This window comes from Ornithorhynchus anatinus, chromosome 9 (genome assembly GCF_004115215.2).
Source record: "Ornithorhynchus anatinus isolate Pmale09 chromosome 9, mOrnAna1.pri.v4, whole genome shotgun sequence".
NCBI lineage: Eukaryota > Metazoa > Chordata > Mammalia > Monotremata > Ornithorhynchidae > Ornithorhynchus > Ornithorhynchus anatinus.
The window spans coordinates 7,677,511-7,700,383 of record NC_041736.1 but is presented as its reverse complement, the minus strand read 5'-3'; the positions used below and the strand labels follow the sequence as shown (position 1 = coordinate 7,700,383).

Below are 22,873 nucleotides of genomic sequence, written 5' to 3'. Positions count from 1 at the left end.
AGGACTAAAGGCAACAGGAAATAATTGGGGGTCAATCTTTCTAAGGGATGAATATAATGAATTTTTTACTCCAGTTCTGAAAGCTTAATTTCCATCAATGCTAAACGTTTCTCCTAAAATTACACAGGGAATCTCTCTACCCCTTGAGGCAAAACCAAACAACAACAAAAGAAATTTCAAGCAGGGAGCTGGCTTACATAACCGAGATGTACTGGTTCCTTCTGGAACCAAATTTCTCGATTTGGAATTGGTGGGTTCAAAAGCCTGCCCAAGTTGAAGTGGGAGCTCTCATTTTATTTTTAAGCCCTGATATTTTTCAACAGTTTCTTTTTTTAAACTTTGCTCTCACAGTTCACCTGACTTGATCCCCCTTTGAGAAAATTAGTCCCCATTTAGATACCTGTTAAAGCAAAAGTCCCTGACAACTTTGCACGGGAGAAAAACAAGTGATTTATGTGGCTCATGTTCCCTTTCTAGAAGCCCAGTCTCTGAAACCTGCCCTTTTTTTTTAATTCTGTAACCTCACAACAGAGCCCGTTCGATGAAACGCATAATAATTAGCAGGATTCTGGTAAAACACCAACTGGAGATAAACGTGAATATATGGCTGAGCTAATTGGTGACTATTAAAGTTGTCATCCTTTCCTACTTGTGCTCAACTAGAAATTTAACCCAGCTAGAAACCGGCATTTCCTCATTTTTTTTTTTTTTTTATGGTATCTGTTAAGCCAGACAGTGTGGTAAGCACCGGGGTAGATACAAGCTGATCAGGTCGGACACAGTCCATGACCTACATGGGGCTCACAGTATTAATCCCCATTTTACAGATGGGGTAACTGAGGCACAGAGGAAGTGAAGTGACTTGCCCAAACGAGCGAAGCGAGCAAGTGGAGGAGTCTGGATTAGACTGTAAACTCGTGTGGGAAGGGAATATGTTTATTGTTGTATCGTACTCTCCCAGGTGTTGAATACAGTGTTCTGCACACAGTAAGCACTCAGTAAATACGAGTGGACTCAGATCCTTCTGACTCCCAGGCTCACGGTCTGTCCATTACGATGTTTCTTCTCTCTCCGACCCTGTCTCTCCACAACAAAAGGCGGGGGACACAATAATAACGTTGGTATCTGTTAAGCGCTTACTAGGTGCCGAGCACTTTTCTAAGCGCAGGGGTTGATACGGAGTAATCGGGTTGTCCCACGTGGGGCTCACACACTTTTAATCCCCAGTATGAGAGTCTAACTGCAAACTATGACCGCCACCGCCTAGTATTTCTATAGCCTCTTCCACCAGGGAGCTCGACAGCCTTCTTATTTCAATTCAGAGATCGCTACCCCTTCCTAACAGTGCTTTAAGTAAAGGGGGAAACGCATTCTCCTGGAAGCCCATGCTGGGCAGCTCCACTGGCCTTAGATTGTGAGGAGGGGGAAGCAAGGGCTTCTGGGATTTATCCTAGCCTGTAAATTTCACCAACTTCAGATCTCACACACACACAAATGTGTCCGGGGTGGATTAGAATCCTACATGATACAGGTCATCCCTAGGATCCTGTGTCCTCCTGGTGAAGAATGAAGACTCCTCGTGGGCAAGGATCGCGTCTACCAACTCTCTTGCATCGTACTCTCCCCAGTGCCCGGTGCTGTGCTTTGAACGCAGTAGGCATTCAGTAAGTACAATTCACTGAAGGAACACCTCTGTGAGAATCCCTCCAAACCCAAGCCTGGTCTAAGTCTGAGATCTGCCTGCAAATTCAGAACCAAACAAGGTTGGTCTAAGGGGTCTGCTTTGATATCAAAAACACAAATAGGGGGATATCTGAGTCAACCTCCGGTCAGCCTAATCCCGGTTCTGCCCCATTTCTGCCGTGTGACCTTAGGTGAGTCACTTTGCTTCTCTGGGCCTCATTTGCCTCATCTGAAAGATGAGGATTAAGACTCTGAGCTCCCCGTGGAACAGGGACTATGTCCAACCTGGCTACCTGTATCTACCCCAGAGTTTAGAACAGTGCTTAGCACACAGTAAGCACTTAACATACCACGATTATTATAATTCTCTCTCTCCCTTAGACTGTGAGCCTTATGTGGACCAGGGGCTGTATCTACCCCAGGGCTTGGCACTTAAGTACCACGATTATCAGATCTAGCATCCTCCGGCCCCCAGGGACCTCTTACCTCCCCGCAATGACTAGGACGTTCTTTGACTCCCCCAACAACCTCTCCCTGTTTGATTCCTTAATCGACAAAAAGAATAGAAGATTAAATCTGACAGCAGTTTCCCAGAAAATTAAAATGTAAAGGCCCTGCCTCCCATCCTAATAGGGAGGGATCGGGACTAAAGGGTTTAGTTGTCCATAAAGAACTGTTGGGGCTGTTCAACAAAAGTAATAGAAGGGCTGAGCAATTATCTGGTTAATTTGGGCAGGAAAAAGGCTGAATTAGAGAATTCAGCTTAGCACCGTATACTGACTGAAATTTTTTTTTTTTAAAGTGTCATAAATTCACTTCGTACAGACAACTCTAGCCTATTCACAGTATTGAAGGGAACAATGAAAACCGAAATCTATGAATAATCCCAAACTAGCAGTTTAGTCATTCATTTTACTCTAAATCGATGTTCAGTATTATGTCGACGTTGCTGACGTGCAGCAAACTGATTTCCTTTCACTTCTCCCCGCCCCTCCTTCTGATAGGGATGTTAATGAACTGCGAAATGCCCAAAAAGGATGAAGAGGAGGAGGAGAAGGGAGGGACCTAGAGCAAGTGAATAATCAGCTGTTGGATAATGAAGAGCTGGCTAGGTTTACCGTATCACCCCCCACGATCATCACCTCAACATTCTCCCGATACTGGCTACTCGGATGTGCCAAATTCTTCAACACTGAAATCTTACTGGAATATCAGTGCGGAGGAAAACTATCTTCAGCCAACGAGGGATACGGTTTCCGGGGAGTTTTCCTCCGCATTAATATTCCAGTGAGATTTCAGTGTGAGGGAATTTGGCATTTCAACACTAGTCATTGAACTTTTCGGACTTTGGAGAAGAGCCTAGGGAAATGTGCCTTTTACTAAATAAAGTGCCCTGACATTCTTTTAATCCACTTTATCCAATGGAAATATACAGGAAAAAGATGAACTGACCATATCGCAAGTCTGACCGGGCAATTCCATTACTGATGGAGGGATGGGAGGGTCTCTCAAACACAGTTAACATCTTCCCGTGTTTTATACTCTTTCGCTGAAACGAGGAGTTCAATTTTATCGAGAAAAGCATATTTCGCTCGGTTTGTGTAAATGGAGAAAACAGCCACGACTAGTCTAAATTGTAGCTGTGCTAGAATTCCATTAGGCTGCACTCGGATTAAGGAAAGATTTCCTGATGGGGAAGCTGGTTAAACACCGCAAGAGTGGCAAACCGCCCTCTGAGAACTTTTATAAAAGAGGAGATGTCTGGGGGCCTGGGTTGGTGTAAGCATGGCCCCCATCTGAGGTGAGAGGGTAGACAGGAGGAAATTAAATGAAATTCTAGGGCTGCTTTTAAGATCCAATTAAAGAAATCCGTGCATTCTTTGACAGAGTCTATTTGGACACAGAGTTCTTCAGAATCCTTTCAGGTGAAAGAATGTTTTTTTTGTTTGTTTCTAAGAGCATTCTTGCGCTACTATTTTAAACCTGTAGCACGGAGCAGCACTTTTAATTAAAAGTCCCAGCATCACTAGGGCTACCTCATCGAATCCTAAGGGAACTCTGGCCCAAGTCGAATCCCAGGCACATTTGCTTGGCTAAGAGTAACCCGCTTGCTTTTGGTAACTTGTTGGCTTTCTGTTGAGGAGCTGTCGACATAGTCTGCTGGGGCCCTAAAAGTGAAACATTCATACTCCACTCCGAGCTTACACCTTCTCTAACCACCCGGATGTCCCTCTCCTCTCTCCCTCTCCGACAAAGTCGAAAGGCACTGATTGACGTAAGCATACCAAAGACGTACGACGCGCTGAACACGTCTGGGTTTGTGGAGGATTTAAAACCTCATCTCTGCAGTAGCAAAGTTGAGGATTAATTTTACAATACGGAAAGGAAATTAGTTTCAAGCAGGGCTGTACCACGACACTTTCCTTACAAATGTCCGTGGGGCCAGTTTCAATGACAGTTCTGAGTTTACACTTGAGAAAGCAATATACGGAACTGTCTTCCCGAAGCCCGAATAGGAGATTTCGTCCCTCCCTGGCATGCCCTTAAAAATGATTGCCAGATTTGAGGCTATTGTGCATATTAAATTCTGAAACTGGCATCAGGGCACGAGATAGATCTGCAAAAGAATATTAAATGTTTCCATCGCGGTCACCTTTTCAAACTTCATCCTAATGGAAAACGGCCCCGCTCTAAAATCTCCCGAAACTAATCAATTCTCATCACCCAAATGGAAAGAAAAATGCAGTCGAACATGTACTCCGCAACTAGAGGCAGGGGTACTGGAATCAAGCCAGTAGCATCCCCCGGTTCACTGTGGAGCCCACTTTAAGAGGCGACAGACACCCTCCTAATGACCCCCACGCGAAATGTCATTTTTGCCATTTAAACCGCTAAGGGTCGGAGGCATCCTTCCAAGTACGGTCCGCGGTTCGACAGAGACCGGGGGCGGTCAGCGGAGGCACTTCGGCCTTCCCAAAATAGATTTCGCTTTTCGCCTGAGGTCACAGAAGAACGCTATAATCTAAAAGAGATTTGGGATTAGGGCCGGTCGTCTTCCTTCCCCTCCTAGGACGTCAGCCGTCGTTCTGCCTTTAATTAACGCGGTCACCCCAGAGGTCAGTGGGGCCTAGAAGACCCTACTCGTTCAAAGGCCGGTAAAGCCTTTAGTCCGGGAAAATGACCGAGAGAAAGTCCTCTCTTCCCCGGCTCACTCTCCCGTCTGTGTCATCCGGGCTCTCGGGTCTGCGACCCCTGGCCATTCGATATTCACCCTCCACCCCACAGCACTTTGGCGTCTTGAAACTCTATACTATAAATCACTTATTTCTCCCCCCCCAGACCGTAAGCTCATCGCGGGCAGGGAGCGTGTCGGTTAATTCTGTCGTACCGGGCTCTCCCAAGCGTTGCGTACAGCGCTCCGCACACAGGAAGCGCTCGGCAAATAACAACGATTAACTGAAAGAGGAATCAGATTGGGGACAACCTCCGAGGCAGCACCCGCTTCTTGCAATTGGGAGTCGCCGGATGGGGTAACTCCGAGTCGAGACGGACGAGGTCTCTGACGAGGCAGAGACGCGCCGCTTGGGCGACGAGGAGGAAACGGGGAGGCCCTCGCAGACCTCACGAGGGAGGAAGGCGGGGAGAGAGGCCTAGAGGGAAGAGCGCGGGCCTGAGAGGCGGAGGACCTGGGTTCTAATCCCAGATCTGCCAATCGCTTGCTGGGCGACCCCGGGCAAGCCGCTTAGGTTCTCGGTTTCCTCAACTGTGAAACGGGGATTAAACGGCCGTCCTCCCACCTACTCAGACCGTGAGCCCCGTGCGGGAAAGGGACGGCGTCCAACCTAATCAATCTGTACCCACCCCGGCGTCTGACACGCAGTAGGCGCTTAACAGATACCATTCAAAAGGGGTGGGGGGGGAAGCGCCGTCACACAGAGCGGCACAGAGATTCCCACCGTCCCGGGCGACCGCAGGCCCCTCCGGGACAAGGGACGGAAGGAGGAAAGGGCGAGGCGAGGTCACAGTCCTCTAGGCCGCAAAGCTCACGGCGGGCGGGCAGGGCGCCCGCCGCCTCCGTCGCGCCGTACTCTCCCAAACGCTCCGCACGGAGCAAGGGCCCGACGAACGCCACCGACGGGTCGGCGGCGTGACGGACGGAACCCGGAGGGGCGGCGGAGCCCCCGGGCCGGGGAGGACGGAGCGGCGTAACCCGAGGGACGGAGCCCGGGCCCGGGAGCCGGCAGGAACCGGGTCCGGACCCCGGATCCGCCACCGGGCCGCCGCGCAACCTCGGACGGGCGACCCGGCCCCCCCCGGGCCTCGGTCCCCTCCTCCGTGAAACGGGGCCGGGGGCCGGGAGCCCGACCCGGCGCCCGGCGCCCGGCGGGGGCTCGGCCGAGGGGCCGGAGGGGGGGAGCGCCGGCCACTCACTTTGAGCAACTTGCAGCGGATCTGAGCGGAGACCATGTGGCTGTTCCTGAGGTTGCCCACCCGGAACATGAGCGTCAGCCGGCCGTCGCGCACGGAGACGACCGCGTGCTCGCTGAACATGAGCGTCTCCGCCCGCTTCTTGGGCTGCGACATCTTGATGAACATGCAGCCGATGAGGAAGGCGTCCACGATGGAGCCCAGGATGGACTGGAAGAGGAAGAGGACGATGCCCTCGGGGCACTTGTCGGTGATGTAGCGGTAGCCGTAGCCGATGGTGGCCTCCGTCTCGATGAAGAAGAGGAAGGCCGAGGGGAAGTTGTAGACGTTGGCCACGCAGGGCGTGTAGTTGCCGGCGTGGGCCCGGCTCAGGTCCCCCCGCGTGTAGGCGATGGCCCACCACATGGAGGCCATGAAGAGCCAGGCCACGGTGTAGGTGAGGATGAAGATGGACAGGTTCCAGCGCCACTTGAGGTCCACCAGGGTGGTGAAGAGGTCGGACAGGTAGCGGCTGGTCTCGCCGCCCAGGTTGCCGTGCTGCACGTTGCAGCGGCCGTTCTTGTCCACGAAGCGCTGCCGCTTCCCGCGCGGGGGCCCGGGCCGGGGACCGGCCGGCCGCGGGCCCGACCCGCTCGACGACGTGGTCACCACCCGGTAGTCGTCGCCGAATTTCCTGCGGAGGGCGGACATGGTCCGGCGGGACCGGCCCGCCCGGGGGGGCGGGCGCCGGACGCCCCGGGGGCCGGGGGGGCCGAGACCCACCTCCTCCCCACGATCTCCTCCTCCTCCTCCTCCTCCCCGACGGCCGGAGGGACCGGCGGAGGTCGCGCGGCGCGGGGTCACCGCCGCCCCCTCCTCGACGCGGGGGCGCCCCGTCGAGTCTGGATCCGCTCCATCGCTGACGGACCCCTCGCTCCCCGCCGCTCCTCTGGCCGAGGGGGATTCGGGGAGGGGTTCGGGCCGGAGAGAGAGAGAGATCTCTCGACGCCCCTGTTTTCCCCCCCTCCCCGGCCCCCCGGCTCCTACCCTACGGGCTCAGGGGAAACGTGAGGACCACCCGGGCGGCCCCCCTCTTCCCAGCTCCCACCTTAAGGGCGGGAAAGGGCTCAGGGGCACGTGAGGAGGATCCGGGCGTCCCCCCCGCTTCCCAGCTCCCGCCCCGGGGGCAGGAAAGGGCCGAGAGGCAGGCACGGCGGCCCCAGGCGGCCCCCCCCCTTCCCGGCTCTCACCCTAGGGGCGGGATAGGGCTCGGGGGAAACGTGTGGCCCACCCGGGGGGGGGGGTCCCCCCGCTTCCCAGCTCCCACCTCAGGGGCGGGATAGGGCGCAGAGGCACGTGAGGGGGACCCAAGGGCCCCCCGCTTCCCAGCTCCTTCCCCGGGGGCAGGAAAAGGCCGAGAGGCATGCGAGGCGGACCCAGGCGGGGCCGCCCCCTTCCCGGCTCTCACCCTAGGGGCGGGATAGGGCTCGGGGGCAGGGGATGAGGACCCAGGGGTCCCCCGCTTCCCAGTTCCTACCCTAGGGGCAGGAAAAAGCTGAGAGGGCTGTAGGGCGGCCCCAGGAGCCCCCCACGTCCCACCTCCTCTCCTAGGGGCGGGAAAGGGGTCGGGGGCATGCACGGCGGCCCCAGGAGCCCCCCACTTCCCAGCTCCTCTCCTAGGGACGGGAAAGGGGTCGGAGGCATGCACGGCCGACCCAGGAGCCCCCCACTTCCCAGCTCCTACCTTAGGGGAGGGAAAGGGCGCATGCAAGGCGGCCCCAGGCGCCCCCCACTTCCCAGCTCCTACCTTAGGGGCGGGAAAGGGGTCGGGGGCATGCACGGCGGACCCAGGAGCCCCCCACTTCCCAGCTCCTACCTTAGGGGAGGGAAAGGGGTCGGGGGCATGCCCGGCCGACCCAGGAGCCCCCCACTTCCCAGCTCCTACCTTAGGGGCGGGAAAGGGGTCGGGGGCATGCACGGCGGACCCAGGAGCCCCCCACTTCCCAGCTCCTACCTTAGGGGAGGGAAAGGGGTCGGGGGCATGCCCGGCCGACCCAGGGGGCCCCCACTTTCCAGCTCCTCTCCTAGGGACGGGAAAGGGCGCAGAGGCCCGCGAGGAGGACCCGGGCGACCCCCCACTCCCCAGCTCCCCTCCCGGGGGCCCGTAGGCGAGGAGCGGCCGGCCACAGCTGGGGCTGCCGCTCCTCTCCGCCGGCTCCGGCTCCTCTCCTCCCCTGGATGGCTTTTCCTCCTCCTCCTCCTCCCGGTGGGAAGGATGGGAGGGAGGGAGGGAGGGAAGGAGGGGCCCGGGGACGCCACAGTCCACTCCCCCTTCGCACCCCCCAAAGAAGGGGGGGGGGGAAAGCAAGCTTCGGGGCTGGGGCTCGCTCTCTCCGCCCCCGTGCCTGCGCAGGAGGAAAGCCGAGGGGCAGAGCGTGAGTGTGAGTGTGCGAGCGTGCGGTGGGGCGGAGATCCCGCCTCCTCCCCCCGTCCCCCAGGGCGCGGGGAGCCTCCTCCATCACCCCCTTGGGACTCGCCGAGCGCTCACTCTGTGCCGAGCGCTGGGGCGCAGGCGAGGCCGCCGGGGGGGGGGGGGCGTCCCGCTTGGGGCTCGCGGTCCAAACCCCCATTTTCCAGATGAGGACACCGAGGCGCCGAGAAGCCAAGGTCGCCATCGGCAGCCTCCCCCACCCGAACCTCCGACCTCCCCCCCCCCCAAATCGGGAGCTGGGGAGGAGGGCGGGGGGGCTCCGTGGAAAGAGCCCAGGTTTGGGAGTCCGAGATCATGGGTTTGAATCCCGGCTCTGCCCCTCGTCGGCCGTGTGACCGTGGGCAAGTCACTTCCCTTCCTCTGGGCCTCGGATCCCTCATCTGGAAAATGGGGACGAAGACTGTGAGCCTCACGTGGGACAACCCGATGACCCGGTATCTCCCCCAGCGCTTAGAACGGTGCTCTGCCCATAGTAAGCGTTTAACAAATACCAACATTAAATACCAACGCTCAGAACAGAGCTTCGCACCTGACGAGCGCTTAACAAATATCGTCATCATCATCATCATTATGACTACCGAGACCCCCTCCACACTTTACGTCTTCTCTAGCGCTCCGTTCCATTAACGCCGTGCATTTATCCGGGCCTCTATTTAGCTATCTTGAGGGCAGTGGCGCCCGTCTCCTCGTTGCGTCGCCCGTCTCCCCCGTCTAGGCCGGGAGCCCGTTGTTGGGTGGGGATGGTCTCTCTCTGTTGCCCGGTCTGACTCTCCGAGCGCTCGGTACGCTGCGGCCCGCACGGTCGAGCGATCGAACGAACGGACGGACGGTGCTCCGGGCCTCGCCGGCCGGCTCCCTCTCCGGCTGCGCACGTGGCTTGGGTCCCCACCGCCATCGCCATCGCCACCGGCGACAGACGTGGGTTAAAAGGAACCGGGTCCCGAGGGCCGGTCCTTTCAGGAGTTTTAGGGGCAGGGGTCGGGGGGGCGAGCTAGAGAGGCGCTTGGCCGGTGGCCTCGGGGCGACGAGGAGAGCCCCGGGGCTTGCGACTATAAAGAGTCCCGCTTCCACGATGATGATCGTGCGTCTGTTCGAGGGCTCGCTACGTGCCAAGCGCTGCTCCGAGCGCTGCGGTAGACACGAGGTAGATCGGGTGGTCCCCCGTGGGGCCGGCGGTCTCCATCCCCGTTCTCCAGAGGAGGGAACTGAGGCCGAGTAGAAGCGGCCGGCCCGAGGTCGCGCCGGCTGGCGACTGGCGCGGGCCGGATCGGAGCCCACGACCTCCGGCTCCCGAGCCGGGTCTCTTCCCCCGGAGCCGCGTTGCTTCTCTAAGTCACTCAGCTGGCAAGCGACAGAGCCGGGATTAGAACCCGTGACCTTCAGGCTCCCGGGCCCGTGCTCTCTCCGCTACGCCATCCCGCCGATAGTCGTGACCGTAAAAATGAGCACTGTGGTATTCGTCGAGCGCCGGACGTCACGCCAAGTGCTGCAGTGGAGACGGTACGGTCGGCTCCGACGCGGTCCCTGTCCCGTATGGGACTCCCGGTCCAAGTGGGAGGGAGAAGAGGAATTCTTCTTGTACAGGTGAGAGAACGGGCGCGGAGAGGTTAAGGACTTGCTTTAGGTCACACAGCAGGCAGCTGGCGGAGCCAGGGTTAAGATCCACGTCTCCCGACTCCCGGTCCCCTGCTCCTTCCACGGGGCCGTGCTAGCTTCAGCATGGACCCCTCAGAAAAATGACAACCAGGGTGGTATTTGTTAAGTGCCCGCTATGTGCCAAACGCTGGGCTGCTGCTGCTGCTGCTGATGATGGTATTTATTAAGCGCTCACTATGTGCCAAGCAGTGTTCTGAGCAAGCACTTTTCTAAGCACTAGGGTAGATACAAGGTTAACAGGTTGTCCCACGTGGGGCTCACAGTCTTAGTCCCCATTTTACAGAGGAGGTAACCGAGGCACAGAGAAGGTAAGTGACTTGCCCAGAGTCACACGGATGACGAGTGGCAGAGCTGGGATTCGAACCCACGACCTCCGATTCCCGAGCCCGGGCTCCTTCCGTTAAGCCACGCTTGATGGTATTTGTTAAGCGCTTACTGTGTGCCAGCCACTGTGTTAAACACCAGGATGGCTCCGAGCAAACTCATTTGGACCCAGTGCCCGTCCCGCGCGGGGCTCGCGGTCCTTGATCCCCGTTTTACCGATGAGGTGACCGAGGCCCCCGACAAGTGAAGCGACTTATCCGAGGTCACACAGCGTACAAGGGGCAGATCCGGGCTTAGAACCCACGATCTTCTGGTTCCCAGGCCGGGGCTCTATCTGCTACGCCATGCTGTTTTTCTAATTCGGTAGGAATCAGTGGGCAAGAGGCAGAAGGCTTAAAGATATCACCGTAGCTGACATCTTTCAGTACAAATGCCCATCGCTGTGATGTCTACCCCGGCAGAATTTTAAATGTTTCACTCTATTTTATACTATAAAGTGAAAAAAATAAAATGCAACCCAAAACCCAGGCGGGTTAGGTAGAGCCAAGGGCTGAAGAGCCTGGCGGCCTCATGCCTTGACCTACGACACACCCGTGCTTCTTCATACACCAAATTTACTCTTGCCAACTTGTGGGTCTCGTCATCAGTCGGTCGCATTTGTCGAGAGCTTTACTGGGCGCGGAGGCCGAGAGCCGAGATGCGAAACCGAAGCCTCTGAGGTTTCAGCTCTCTCCTCAGGACCCAGGCCGACTTGCGCTCGGCTGCGAATTGCGTTCCGAACCACCCGGCGCACCTTCGCCGATGTTTGGCAAGCTACGTCCACGGTCTGAGATTGTATTTATCAGGGTTCCGATACCCTGTGCTTGCTAGCGTATACGCCGACTGCCTACGGCACAGAGAGCTCACAGTCTAGGGGAAGAGGCTTAACCAGAACAGATTCACGTTAATAATCATGTCGGTATCTGTTAAGCGCTTACTATGTGCAGAGCGCTGCTCTGAGCGCTGAGGTAGATACAGGGTGACCGGGTTGTCCCACGTGAGGCTCGCGGTTAATCCCCATTTTACAGATGAGGTAACCGATGGCACAGAGAAGTGAAGTGACTGGCCCACGGTCACGCGGCTGACAAGTGGCAGAGCCGGGAGTCGAACCCGTGGCCTGTGACTCCGAAGCCCAGGCTCTTTCCACTGAGCCACGCGGCTTCCCTAATTCTTCCAGCACATTATACCCAAACCGTGTGTGATGAAATTCCGTGCTGCAGCAGAGCTTGCGATACTACGGTGAAATACCTATCTACCCCAGTGCTTAGAGCAGAGCTTGGCACCTAATAAGTGCTCAACGATTCAATCGGACTTATGGAGCGCTAACCGGGGGGAAGAGCATTGTCCTAAATGCTCAATCACGGTAATGATAATCTCTCTCCACCAGCTGACCCCCAGAAGTGAAGCAAAAGACCTGCCAGCTGATTGCGGTGGACGCCCACCCGACCGCCCCCGCGGCAACAAGGAACCGAAACGGGGGAAGACAAGGCCACTCGATTGTAAAGTACATAAATGTTTTAAATGTTTTCATTAACAACGTGTTCGAAGCTGTTGCCTTCTTATTCAGTCTCGCTCCTTCCCTTCCTGTGCCTGAGTCACATTTTTCTAGTGGTAGAAAAATCCCAGAAAATTTTCCAAGAGGCCAGAACACCCGGGACACTAGAACCTGGGAGGAGCAAGACAGGATCCGTCTCCTACATCTCCTGGGCCTGTCAGCTGGATTTGGGTGGGGGCGGTGCCAGCCAGAGTAAAATCACATCCTGCATTTTAGAGCCACGGTGAAGTTGGCAGAACTGGTAGTTTAGGAAAGAGAAACCCACGGCCACTCTTGCTTTTACCCAAATGAGCTAATTTGTTCTGAAAATCATTACAAGAACAACCAAATCCCAGGACGTGATTTTTCATGAGTCACATTCAGGGCCCCCATCCCCCCAGAAGGCCTGGTCTTTGGAGAAACTCCATATGGTAGTTGTTCCTGGCAAGGATGACTGAGGGTTCCTAGGGTAGAATGGGGCTCAAGGGGAAAGTTGACTGGGTTAGTCATTTATGGCTCCCCCTCGGTTTGACCTAAATTAGCCCTCTGTGATGGAGACCGGAGCTGAAGCATCTGTGACTTTTTTCATTCCTCCCACCCGGAGAATGCAACCCATCTCACTTAGCAAGTTTTCATAAGTAATTGACTGGAGAGGGGATGAAGGGAACGTAAATCTTTGAGCTGTTAGGGACCATGTGACTTGGGCCGCTCTAGACCCCAGGCGGAACCTCCCAAGGTACCGGGCTACTGAGCTAGTAAGATGTTTCCGTAACATTTTTTTCCCCCATCTTTCTCTTCCTAGTCTCCTTTGCACAGCAGGAGATAACCCATGGATTGCATTACCTCTGGAGAATGTGCAGGAGGATTTTACACTGACCCTAATGGGATCAACTGGGGTTTCGATCAATACGCCAGTAAGGTATCTTCCACGGCTCGCTTGAAGAAAAGTTTGGAACGCCGGTGGAAAGATCTGGGATGACCGATGACCTCAGTCTATCGGTAGGCTGGGCTGAAAAGGGATCTTCTTCCTCGTGGGCCAGAAAAGAGGCTGGCAGCTTGTACACCCCCAAGGGCTCGGTACAGAGCTCTACGCACCATAAGTTCTCAATAAGTATGTTTGATGAGTGGCCCGATTGATTGACTGGAGAGTGAGAGGGTGAGAAAGTCAAGGGAAGTTAGCTTCTGATGAAGATTCGCTTTGAAGACGCAGCTCAACTCTTAAGGTTTGAGGCAGGAAAGTTAGAGTCGACAGAGACGTGGAAAAGTCTCTAATGATCTTTTACGATAGATGGGCAGCACCCCGAATCGCCTCCACGCCGTTCCCTAAATTCAGCCTAGCCAGGGCAAGAGAAGCCCAGAGGGATCCCATTTGTTCAGATCACAAGAGAAATCGACAAACGAAACAAAACCAAAAACCACAAGAGAGAAACGAATCCCGTTCAGACTGGTTCTACCCCTCGGTGAGCTCTGTCTTTCCTCTGCATTCTTCAGACTGCCAGAGCTACCGGGGAAACTTAACTCAGTTCGGCAGTGGCACCGTGAGAGGGCAACCGTCACAGAGAAAAACTTCATGTCAAGATGTCACCCGGTGATTATTTCTGCTTCCCTGCCAGTCTGGTGAGTGACAAGGCAGTGGGAAACAGAGACATGGTCTGCAAATTCTCCTTAAAACATTTCTGTTTCATTTATCTCACTTCCATTTTGTGTGGTAAATAAGCAGTAATTAGCACCTGACTGGAAAATGACACCCGTGATATTTACGAGATTTCTTGGCATAAATTTCGACTACTCCATGAAAACTTCATTGTTTTAGGGAAGCGGGCCTAACGGAAAGAGCACGGGCCTTGGAGTCAGAGGACCTGCGTTTTAATCCCGGCTCCGCTACTTGTCGGCCGTGTGACCCGGGCCAAGTCGCTTCACTTTTCCGTGCCTCGGTTTCCTCTGTAAAAATGGGGATTAAGCTGTAGGCCCCATGTGGGACATGACCGTATTCAACCCGATCATCCTTCATATACCCCAATCCTCAGTACAGTGCCGGACACATAGTAAGCACTTTACAGATACGATTAAAAAAAGAACCCAATTATTTTCCGACATCCCAGATCGTTCAAGCTCCCGGCCAGCTACAACACACGTCCGTACATTCGTCCTGAACACTTCTGCGTATGCTATTCAAGTGTGCATTTAATTACTTCCTTTGATTGCTCATTTCTCACTATGCTCATGTCCGTCTCCCCTCTTAGAGTGTGGGGGAGGAAATGTGTCACTTTGTTTCTGGCTTTCCAAAGTGCTTAGTACGATGCATTACGCTGAGTGGTTGCTCAGTACATACTCTATCATCAGCGGTATCTGCTGAGTATTTTCTGGGTGCCGAGCACTATACTAAGCTCTCGAGAGCGTACAGTCCAACCAAGTTGGTAGACATGTTGAGAAGCAGCGTGGTTCAGTGGAAAGAGCCCGGGCTTGGGAGTCGGAGGTCAAGGGTTCTAATTCCAGCTCCGCCGCTCGTCCGCTGTGTGACCTCGGGCAAGTCACTTAACTGCTCTGTGCCTCCGTCACCTCACCTGTAAAATGGGGATGAAGACTGCGAGCCCCTTGTGGGACAACCTGATCACCTTGTATCTACTCCAGTGCTTAGAACGGTGCTTGGCACGTAGTAAGCGCTTAACAAATACCAACATTATTATTATTACGTCCCCTGCCCACGGCGAGCTCTGTTACTTCTGCTGCTGCTAAATAGTGCCTTTCATTTGTCTGTCGGGTGGAAGATAGAGTCTAAATGAAGAAATCTAGCTCCCGGTAGCTCTTGATGCTGCTGTGCTTATTTAGCATTGTTACGTCAGCAACCTCTCTACACTAACAGCTGTCTTTGCCGCGGGGACTTATTTCCCTGTCGATTGGCCGTCAAGAGCACAGGCAGCCTTTAAGGCCTTGCAAGTCCCGTAAGTGCTGTAGAACACTATCACTAATTTCATTTTAATACTAGTTGGCTTTGGCCACCCTTGACGAGTGCCATTCAAAGCGAAAAGGCTGCTCCGAACGTTAAGTAGTCGGCACTCGGTTACGGCGAGACGGTCCCGAGCATGAAAAGGGGAAGCCACTCCGTGGGTGATCGATGAACGTTTGGTGGGGCAATGGAGGAGAAGATGGGAGACAATTGCGGCAGTTCTTCTAATGATTCATAAACACTTCTTGAATAAAATAGTAGTAATAATAATAATGGTGGCATTTGTTAATCACTTATGTGCAAAACACTGTTCTAAGCTCTGGGGGGGATACAAGCCGATCAGGATGTCCCACGTGGGGCTCACGGTTTTAATCCCCATTTTACAGATGAGGTAACGGAGGCACAGAGAAGTGAAGTGACTTGCCCAAAGTCACACAGCTGACAAGCGGCGGAGCCCGGATCAGAACCCATGACCTCTGACTCCCAAGCCCGGGCTCTTTCCACTGAGCCACGCTGCTTCCCTAGTATGAACAGAGTATCACGTTCATTTGGAAAATAGTCTTCCAAATCAATATACGGAGGCAAATTCCCTTTGCCTCACAAAACTGGACTATTTTCCCCTTCTTCGTGGACAACAGCGCATATCACGGAAGCTCTGGAAACGAGGGATCCGACAAAGCGAGGCTTCAGCGTTTTCGGCTACCAAATCTGGCCCTGCTCACTTAATGCCAAGGTTCCAGAGGTAAATGGCTCCATGCAATAGTACTTCATTTAGACACTCTTCAGTGCTCTGTGAGTGCAGGGGCCTGGCTTTAATCGTCTCTTGTCCTTCCCAAAGCACCCAGTTTGAAGCTTTGATCAAAGTAGGTATTTAATGAGCCGAACGAGGGTGAGGAGCAGCTTACATTCTAGATGACTACAGGAGGAGAACGCGTTCACCATTTCTGTCGTACTGTACTTTACCAAGTGCTCCGTTACAGTGCCGTGCTCTGCAAAGAGTAAGCTCCCAGGTAGGTACCATTGATCGATTAATTAATTGTGGAGGGTGAGGAAGAAGAGGAGGAAAGAGGATGAGGAGGAGAGGGGAGAGAGAGAAGGGAGTGTGAGGAGGAGGAGGAGGAAGCTAAATTCAGTTATTACCTCCTGTCTTCTTAGATGCGCCTGTTAAACGTTCGGTATTTTTAAATCAGACGTGAAGTTGAATGACATTTAAAAATCCTTAAAGCAAAGTGAATTCCTGCACTCTTTTCCACCTTCCTAGAATTAAAGCGGATGCTTTCAGTAAATCTTCCGTGGCCCATCTGGCTTACAGAGTTTCCTTTCTGAATGAACAGGGGCCAAGGGCTATAAAAGGAACAGATTCACAATGTAAATTCTTGTCACTGCTAGATAGTCATCATCCAGAAGTAATAAAACATTAATAGAAACAGCTTCACACTTAAAGGTGATTTTGGTTCAGAGGATTAGCTAGAAAATTGCTTTCCTTAGGGAAGTTCTCCCAAGATGTACTATTTTCCTGGAACAGAAGTCAAAGTGACCAGAGCTTGGACCTTCCGAGAGACCTCAATCATATTTATTGAGCGTTTACTGCGTGCAGAGTACTGTACTAAGCGCTTATGAGAGTACAACGGAGTTGGTAGGCATGGTCTCTGCCCGTAATGAGCTTACGGACCAGGAGACAGATATTAATATAAATATAGATAGGTACCTAAGGACCAAGGTACTGACCAGTTTCTGGGTTCTACGTCCTGTTAGGGGCAAGATCAGAGGTCGCCGATAGGGTCATAATCCAAACGATCGAGAGAGAGGAGTCAAAGAGTGGGGTCTTGTGGAAGAGAGAGAGAAAGAGTACAGATGTGGATCTTCTCTAATGGAAGAAATACTTCTTTTGGTTTCTGCCATCATTCCATGACTGAGTTGGTTATCGCCAGAGCGAAAACCATTCACTGTTGTACATTAGTTTAATTTTGAACGGCTACAATGAGAGAAAGAAGCAAAAGTCACTGAACTCTTAACGTGCCTCAGCAGTCTTGGGAAGAAAAGTATCTGAAAGGGAATTCTTTTCCTCTAGATTGTACCACTTATTTTCTTCTTCTTGTTTTTTTGAATGGTATTTGTTAAGCACTTACGATGTGCCAGGCAATGTATTAAGCACTGGGGTGGGTACAAATTAATCAGGTTGCGCACAGTCCGTGTCCCACATGGGGCTCGCAGTCAATCCTCATTTTACAGATGAGATAATTGAGGCACAGAGGAAATGAAGTGCCTTGCCCAAGATCACACAGCTCAACTGTATCTATTGAGCACTTACACTTACTACACTGTACTAAGTACTTGAGAGAATACAATATAATGATAAACAGACACATTCCATGGCCACAATGAGCTTACAGTCTAGTGGGGGAGACAGTAATAAAAATAAATTGCAGATCACTGTATTAGGCATTAGGGAACAACTAAAAGCCTTAAGGAACACACAGTCTAACAATGTTAAGGTAGCTAGGCCTTGACATAAAAATAGGGATTATGATAATTATGGCATTTGTCAAGCACTTATTATGTGCCAAGCACTGTTCTAAGCGCTGGGGTAGATGCAAGGTAATCAGGTTTGTTCCACGTAGGGCTCACAGTCTCAATCCCCATTTTCCAGCTGAGGTAACTGAGGCACAGAGAAGTTAAGTGATTTGCCCAAGATCACACAGCAGACAAGTGGCCGAGCTGAGATTAGAACCCAAGTCCTCTGACTCCCGAGCCCGGGCTCTTGCCACTTAGGCCATGCTGCTTCCTGATTATATAAAGATAATATTGTGAAATGATCAGGTTTGAAATGTGTTTGGGACTTCTGCTTGGATTTATTTTACCAACTAAAAATATTTTCCAAATCATATCCAATTAAATCAAAAGGTCACATCTGGGAGTAGAAATCACAGGGAAAAAGCTAGTGAGCTAAAGTTCTACAGAGTGAAGAGAAACCTTTCATATCTCTCAAGTAATGAGCCAAGGAATTGAGTTTCTGGATAGTTAGTTGGCAGTAATACAGTTGCGCCCTGAAGCTACGCGATCTATTATGCCAAAAATCGGTCACAAAACAGTCTAGAATGTAGGTAGGAGTCATTTTGAGGATGAGAGGGAGGGAAAATTTTAATGTGCTCTTTGGCAGCAAATTTAATGGATCACTCTAAACCTTTCTTTTATGGCATTTGTCTAGTGTTTACTATGGGCCAAGCACTGTAGTAAGCCCCGGGGTAGATACAAACTAGTCAGATTAGCTACAGTCCGTGTCCCAGATAGGGCTCCCAGTCTTAATCCTCATTTGCTATTTGAAGGAACAGCCACAGAGAAGTGAAGTGACTTGCCCGAGGTCACGCAGCAGAAAACCGCAGAGCCAGAATTAGAACCCAGGTCCTCTGACTCCAAGACCTGTGCTCTTTCCACTGAGCCTTGTTGCTTTCCAACGAGGGTGATCAGATATCATAAAAAGATATAAGACTTCCAAAACCGAATATGAAGACACAATCATTTCTTTAGTGGTAGTAATAGCATTTGTTAAGCAGGAAGAACAAAGTGACATATTCTGTGACTAAAGGAATTTACACTAACAGGAGAGACTGGAGCAACCTCTGTTTAGGAAAGACAGGCTGATGAATGCTATTAGTCAAATGCGCAAAGCGCTCCCGAGTTGCGGTAAAACTAACGTGCCTTTCTTCATTCATTCAATCGTACTTATTGAGCGCTTACTCTGCGCAGAGCACCGTATTAAGCACTTGGGAGAGTACAACAATCAATGGACACATTTCCTGCGCACAGTGAGCTTACGGTCTAGACTGACCACGTCTCATTCTGGCGAAGACCGTACCTGGAGTCGGTATGGGTTTAGACCAACTGTCGGCTTTTCGAGACTTTCCTGTTCCCGGATTGGGAAGTTGCACTTTCTCTTTAGGGCTGAGCTGAATGTAAATCCAGCGTTTGAAGGAAGCTCCTTTTCTGCTTACGTTCATGCCGTGACATTAGGCCCCAACGGTCTTAGAATATTAAGGGTCCATTAATAAAAAAAGGAACTCAATTCTTAAGAAACCAATTATTTTTATCTTTTCTTTGTGGCCCTTTTCCCCTCCCAAGACGTTCTATGAATGGATGCTTGCAACTTTGTTGCAATATGTAAAGAAATTGCTATTTGCTACAAATTACTTCCAAGGGACAGTTCTTCCAAAACGGAATGAAAGTTGGAATGGTCTGCCATAGAGGACCGGATTCTACACGTTCACGGTGTGTCTAAAAACCCAAGTTGACTGGCTATTTTCCTTGAAACAGAAGCTGCTCTTTTGGCTTAACTGAAACAATCTATCTAGCCATTTATATGTTTTTGCAGCGGTTGCCAGATGTTCATTAGTTATTGCTTATTCACAGGATGGGCTATATTGATTTCAATGCATTTGTCTTGATATATTTGGGGGGTTATTAGAGTGTGAACATATACTGTAATTATGAGGAGCAGATGAGTGGCCATCTGCACATCTTCTTCCCCCTTCAAGGACTTTCAGACCAAATTGAGTCAGTCTGCTGATGACTTTCCCCGGGTTAAAACTTTACTGCAGTGAAAATCGGAATAATGACGATGCTGAAGCATCTATTCTTGCCCTCGCTGACAACTTCCTTTTCGGTCCTTGCAGCCTCCACAGAGAAGCAAATTCCAAAATAAACACGATTTCCTAATGATCATCTCTGTAGGTCTGACTTCCAGGACCGGGAGCCAGGAGGACCTGGGTTCTAATCCCAGCTCTTTCACTCTCTGGCTTTGTGAACTTGGGCAAGTGGTTCAACTTCTTTGTGCCTCAGTTACCTCAGTTGTAAAATGGGGATGAAGATCCCTCTAGTTTCCTTAGGTCTGCCTCCCAGGGTTGAGAGTTCTCATTCCAGCTCAGCCACTTGCCGGCTGCTTGGCCTGGGGCAAGTCACTTCTCTTCTCTGTTCCTCAGTTACCTCATCTGTAAACTGGGGATTGAACCCGTGAGTCCCACGTGAGACAGAGACGGTGTCCAACCCAATTTGCTTATATCCACCCCCGCACTTAGTACAGTGCCTGGCACATAGTTAGCACTTAATAAATACCATAATCATTATTATTTTTACTGAGACCCCATATGGGACATCCGACGTGTCCAGGCTGATTAACTTGTATCTACCCCGGAGCTTAGTGCCTGGCACATACTAAGCGCTTAGCAAATACCATTTAAAAATAAAAATGAAATGGGCCATTGATGTTGAACGTGAGATGGTTGTTCGGGCCGCCAATCGACTAGATGAAGAAAATAGATGAAGTGAAAATTCTCCTTTATTTATGAACAAGGAATGGTCATGGAGTCCAGATGGTCACCACAAGGACTCTTTACATGAGATTTCCCACCGTGAATGGGCCCCAAGGGTCTTAGGATATTAAGAGTCCATTAATAAAAAAGCAACTCAAAAGTGAATACTTTTAAAGATGTGACTGATCTTTTGATATAATCCAAGTCTCGGGTGGGATATCTGAACTATCTTGACATATATGGACGATCTTCACTATTTAACCCAGAACGTAGCACACCTTTTGTCGGAGAGTAAGCGTTAAATTTCATACTTAGAAGTTACCATGATTAGAACAAGTTAACCCTTGGAAATACATTCTTCATTTACTGTCCTGAAGGTTGAATATTCTTTTATGTATTAAAGTCTATCTTGTGCTAGCCAAGAAGGATGTTAACTAAGATATCTGAGGTTAATAGCTTAGCCCACGAGATTCTCTGCTAAAAAGTCTTGCCTTCTAAAGTTATCCCAATGTTAATATCGATGAGTAGGCTTCCAAAGAGCAAAGGCTTTAGAGGTTATTAAATTTAATTGAATCAGTGATGTGAAGTCTTTCACCAAAATCTTATGCATCTAAATTCCCAACTTGTGCATATGAGAGTCTAGAATCCTCATTAGCCTTATGTCAATTTTTAACAACTAAGATACGGAGAGCATTACCATGAACGTTATCAAACACTTTGAAAAGAGAAGCAGGGTGGCCTGGTGAAATGGGCACCAGCTTAAGAGGCAAGGAAGCTGGGTTCTAATTCTGGATCTACCCCTTGCCTGCCGTGTGACTATGTGCGAATCACTTCACTTCTCTGGACCTCAGTTTCCCCGTCTGTATAAGGGGATAAGATATTAATTCTCCCTCCCCCTTAGACTATGAATGGAAAGGACGATTGGGAGTCGGGAGACTGAGGTTCTAATTCCAGCCCTGCCATTTGCTGGCTGTGTGACCTTGAGCAAGTCACTTAACTTCTATGTGCTTCAGTTTCCCAATCCTATCAAATGAGGATCCGTTATCTAATCTCCTTCTTAAACTGGGAGCAACATGTAAAACAAGGACTCTGATTCGACTGCATTGTATCTACCTCAGTGATTAGTACAGTGCTTGGCACACAGCAAGTGCCTAACAAATACCACATTATTAAAACAGGAAGTCAAATGAGTGATTACTGGTGGTCATCTTTGCCCCTTGGCTTCTGAATCTGCTCTGTCTCTTCCAATGCTCCAACTCCTAATTTTGGAGGCTGCCTTGGCAGATATTCCGTTCTAAAAGAAATACACTCCTACTAGGTGCAGAAAAGAACAAAGTCTTTTAAGAACAGAATTTCCCATGCCAATATTTCTACAGAATCAATTAATGGTATTTAATAAGCACTGACTGTGTGCAGAACACTGTAGTAAACACTTAGGAGAGTACAATTCAGTGGAGGTGGTACACATGATCCCTGCTCCTAGGAGCTTAGAGTCTGGAGAGGAGGTTTATATTTAAATTCAAATTAAAGCTAGGGGAAATGAGAGAGTGTAAGGATGTGAACATAAATGCTGTGGGGCTGTGGATTGGGTGAATATCATGTGTTTAGAGGGTTAGGATGTGATCAGAAAGGAAGTCTTGTGATGAGCAACAGTCTTGCCCCTCAGGAACAGAAGAACAAAGGGGGTTTTGGGAGCACCGTCGAGATTTCAACCACAACTGTGCATACAAAATAGCCATTATTTATCCTTACCAGTACTCTTAATCAGTCAATTGCATTTGAGTGTTTACCCTGTGCAGAGCACTGTACTAAGCATTCGGAAGGGTACAGTGCAACGAGTTAGCGGACACCTTCCCTGTCCGTAATGAGCTTACAATCTAGACGGGAGACCGACGTTGATATAAATCATTTATCATATGTAATTTGAAGATGGGTACATAAGCTTAGTACAGTGCTCTGCACATAATAAGCGCTCGATAAATACTGTTGAATGAATGAATAAGTTTTGTGGGGTTCGGGCGATTTATGAAATGTCCAAAGGCCACAGATCCAAGTGCATAGGTGACACAGAAGGGAGCCTGAAATCTCATCGTGAGCAGGGAGAGCGTCTACCAACTCCGTTGTACTCTCCCAAGCGCTTAGTACAGTCCTCTGCACACAGTAAACGCTAAATAAGTACCACTGATTGCTTGAATGATGTCTTTCCTCAAGAGGCTGACCTTTGTTTACTCAGCTATTATTATTTGAGTCATTGTTTTACCGGTATTCATCCATTTAGCCTGCTCTTCTACCCTGTTAGAGTATAAACTCTTGGATGGTAGAGGGTGTCTCACATCTTTTGCTCTTTTCTATATTCTCCAAGTCAGCTCCCTGGAGCCTCAGTGGTGATTCTAAGAACACCTGTCACCATCTCCCCTTTGCTTTGTGTACACAGAGTTGGATGGATATCTGGCAGCGGCTCACCTGGGTATATCTGTGTGTTGACT

General features: G+C 51.1%; 1 protein-coding gene across 2 annotated transcripts in view; it reads right to left on the bottom strand.

The window, feature by feature from the left end:
- Window positions 1-6,879, bottom strand: part of KCNJ3 (potassium inwardly rectifying channel subfamily J member 3) — a 127,287-nt gene extending 120,408 nt beyond the window's left edge. For both annotated transcript variants that reach the window (XM_001508775.4, XM_007671133.2), the window contains exon 1: window positions 6,115-6,879. In XM_001508775.4, coding sequence (XP_001508825.1) covers window positions 6,115-6,801 — 687 coding nt within the window. In that variant the 5' untranslated portion in view covers window positions 6,802-6,879. The remainder of the gene's footprint in view (window positions 1-6,114) is intronic.
- Window positions 6,880-22,873: the final 15,994 nt, after the last annotated feature.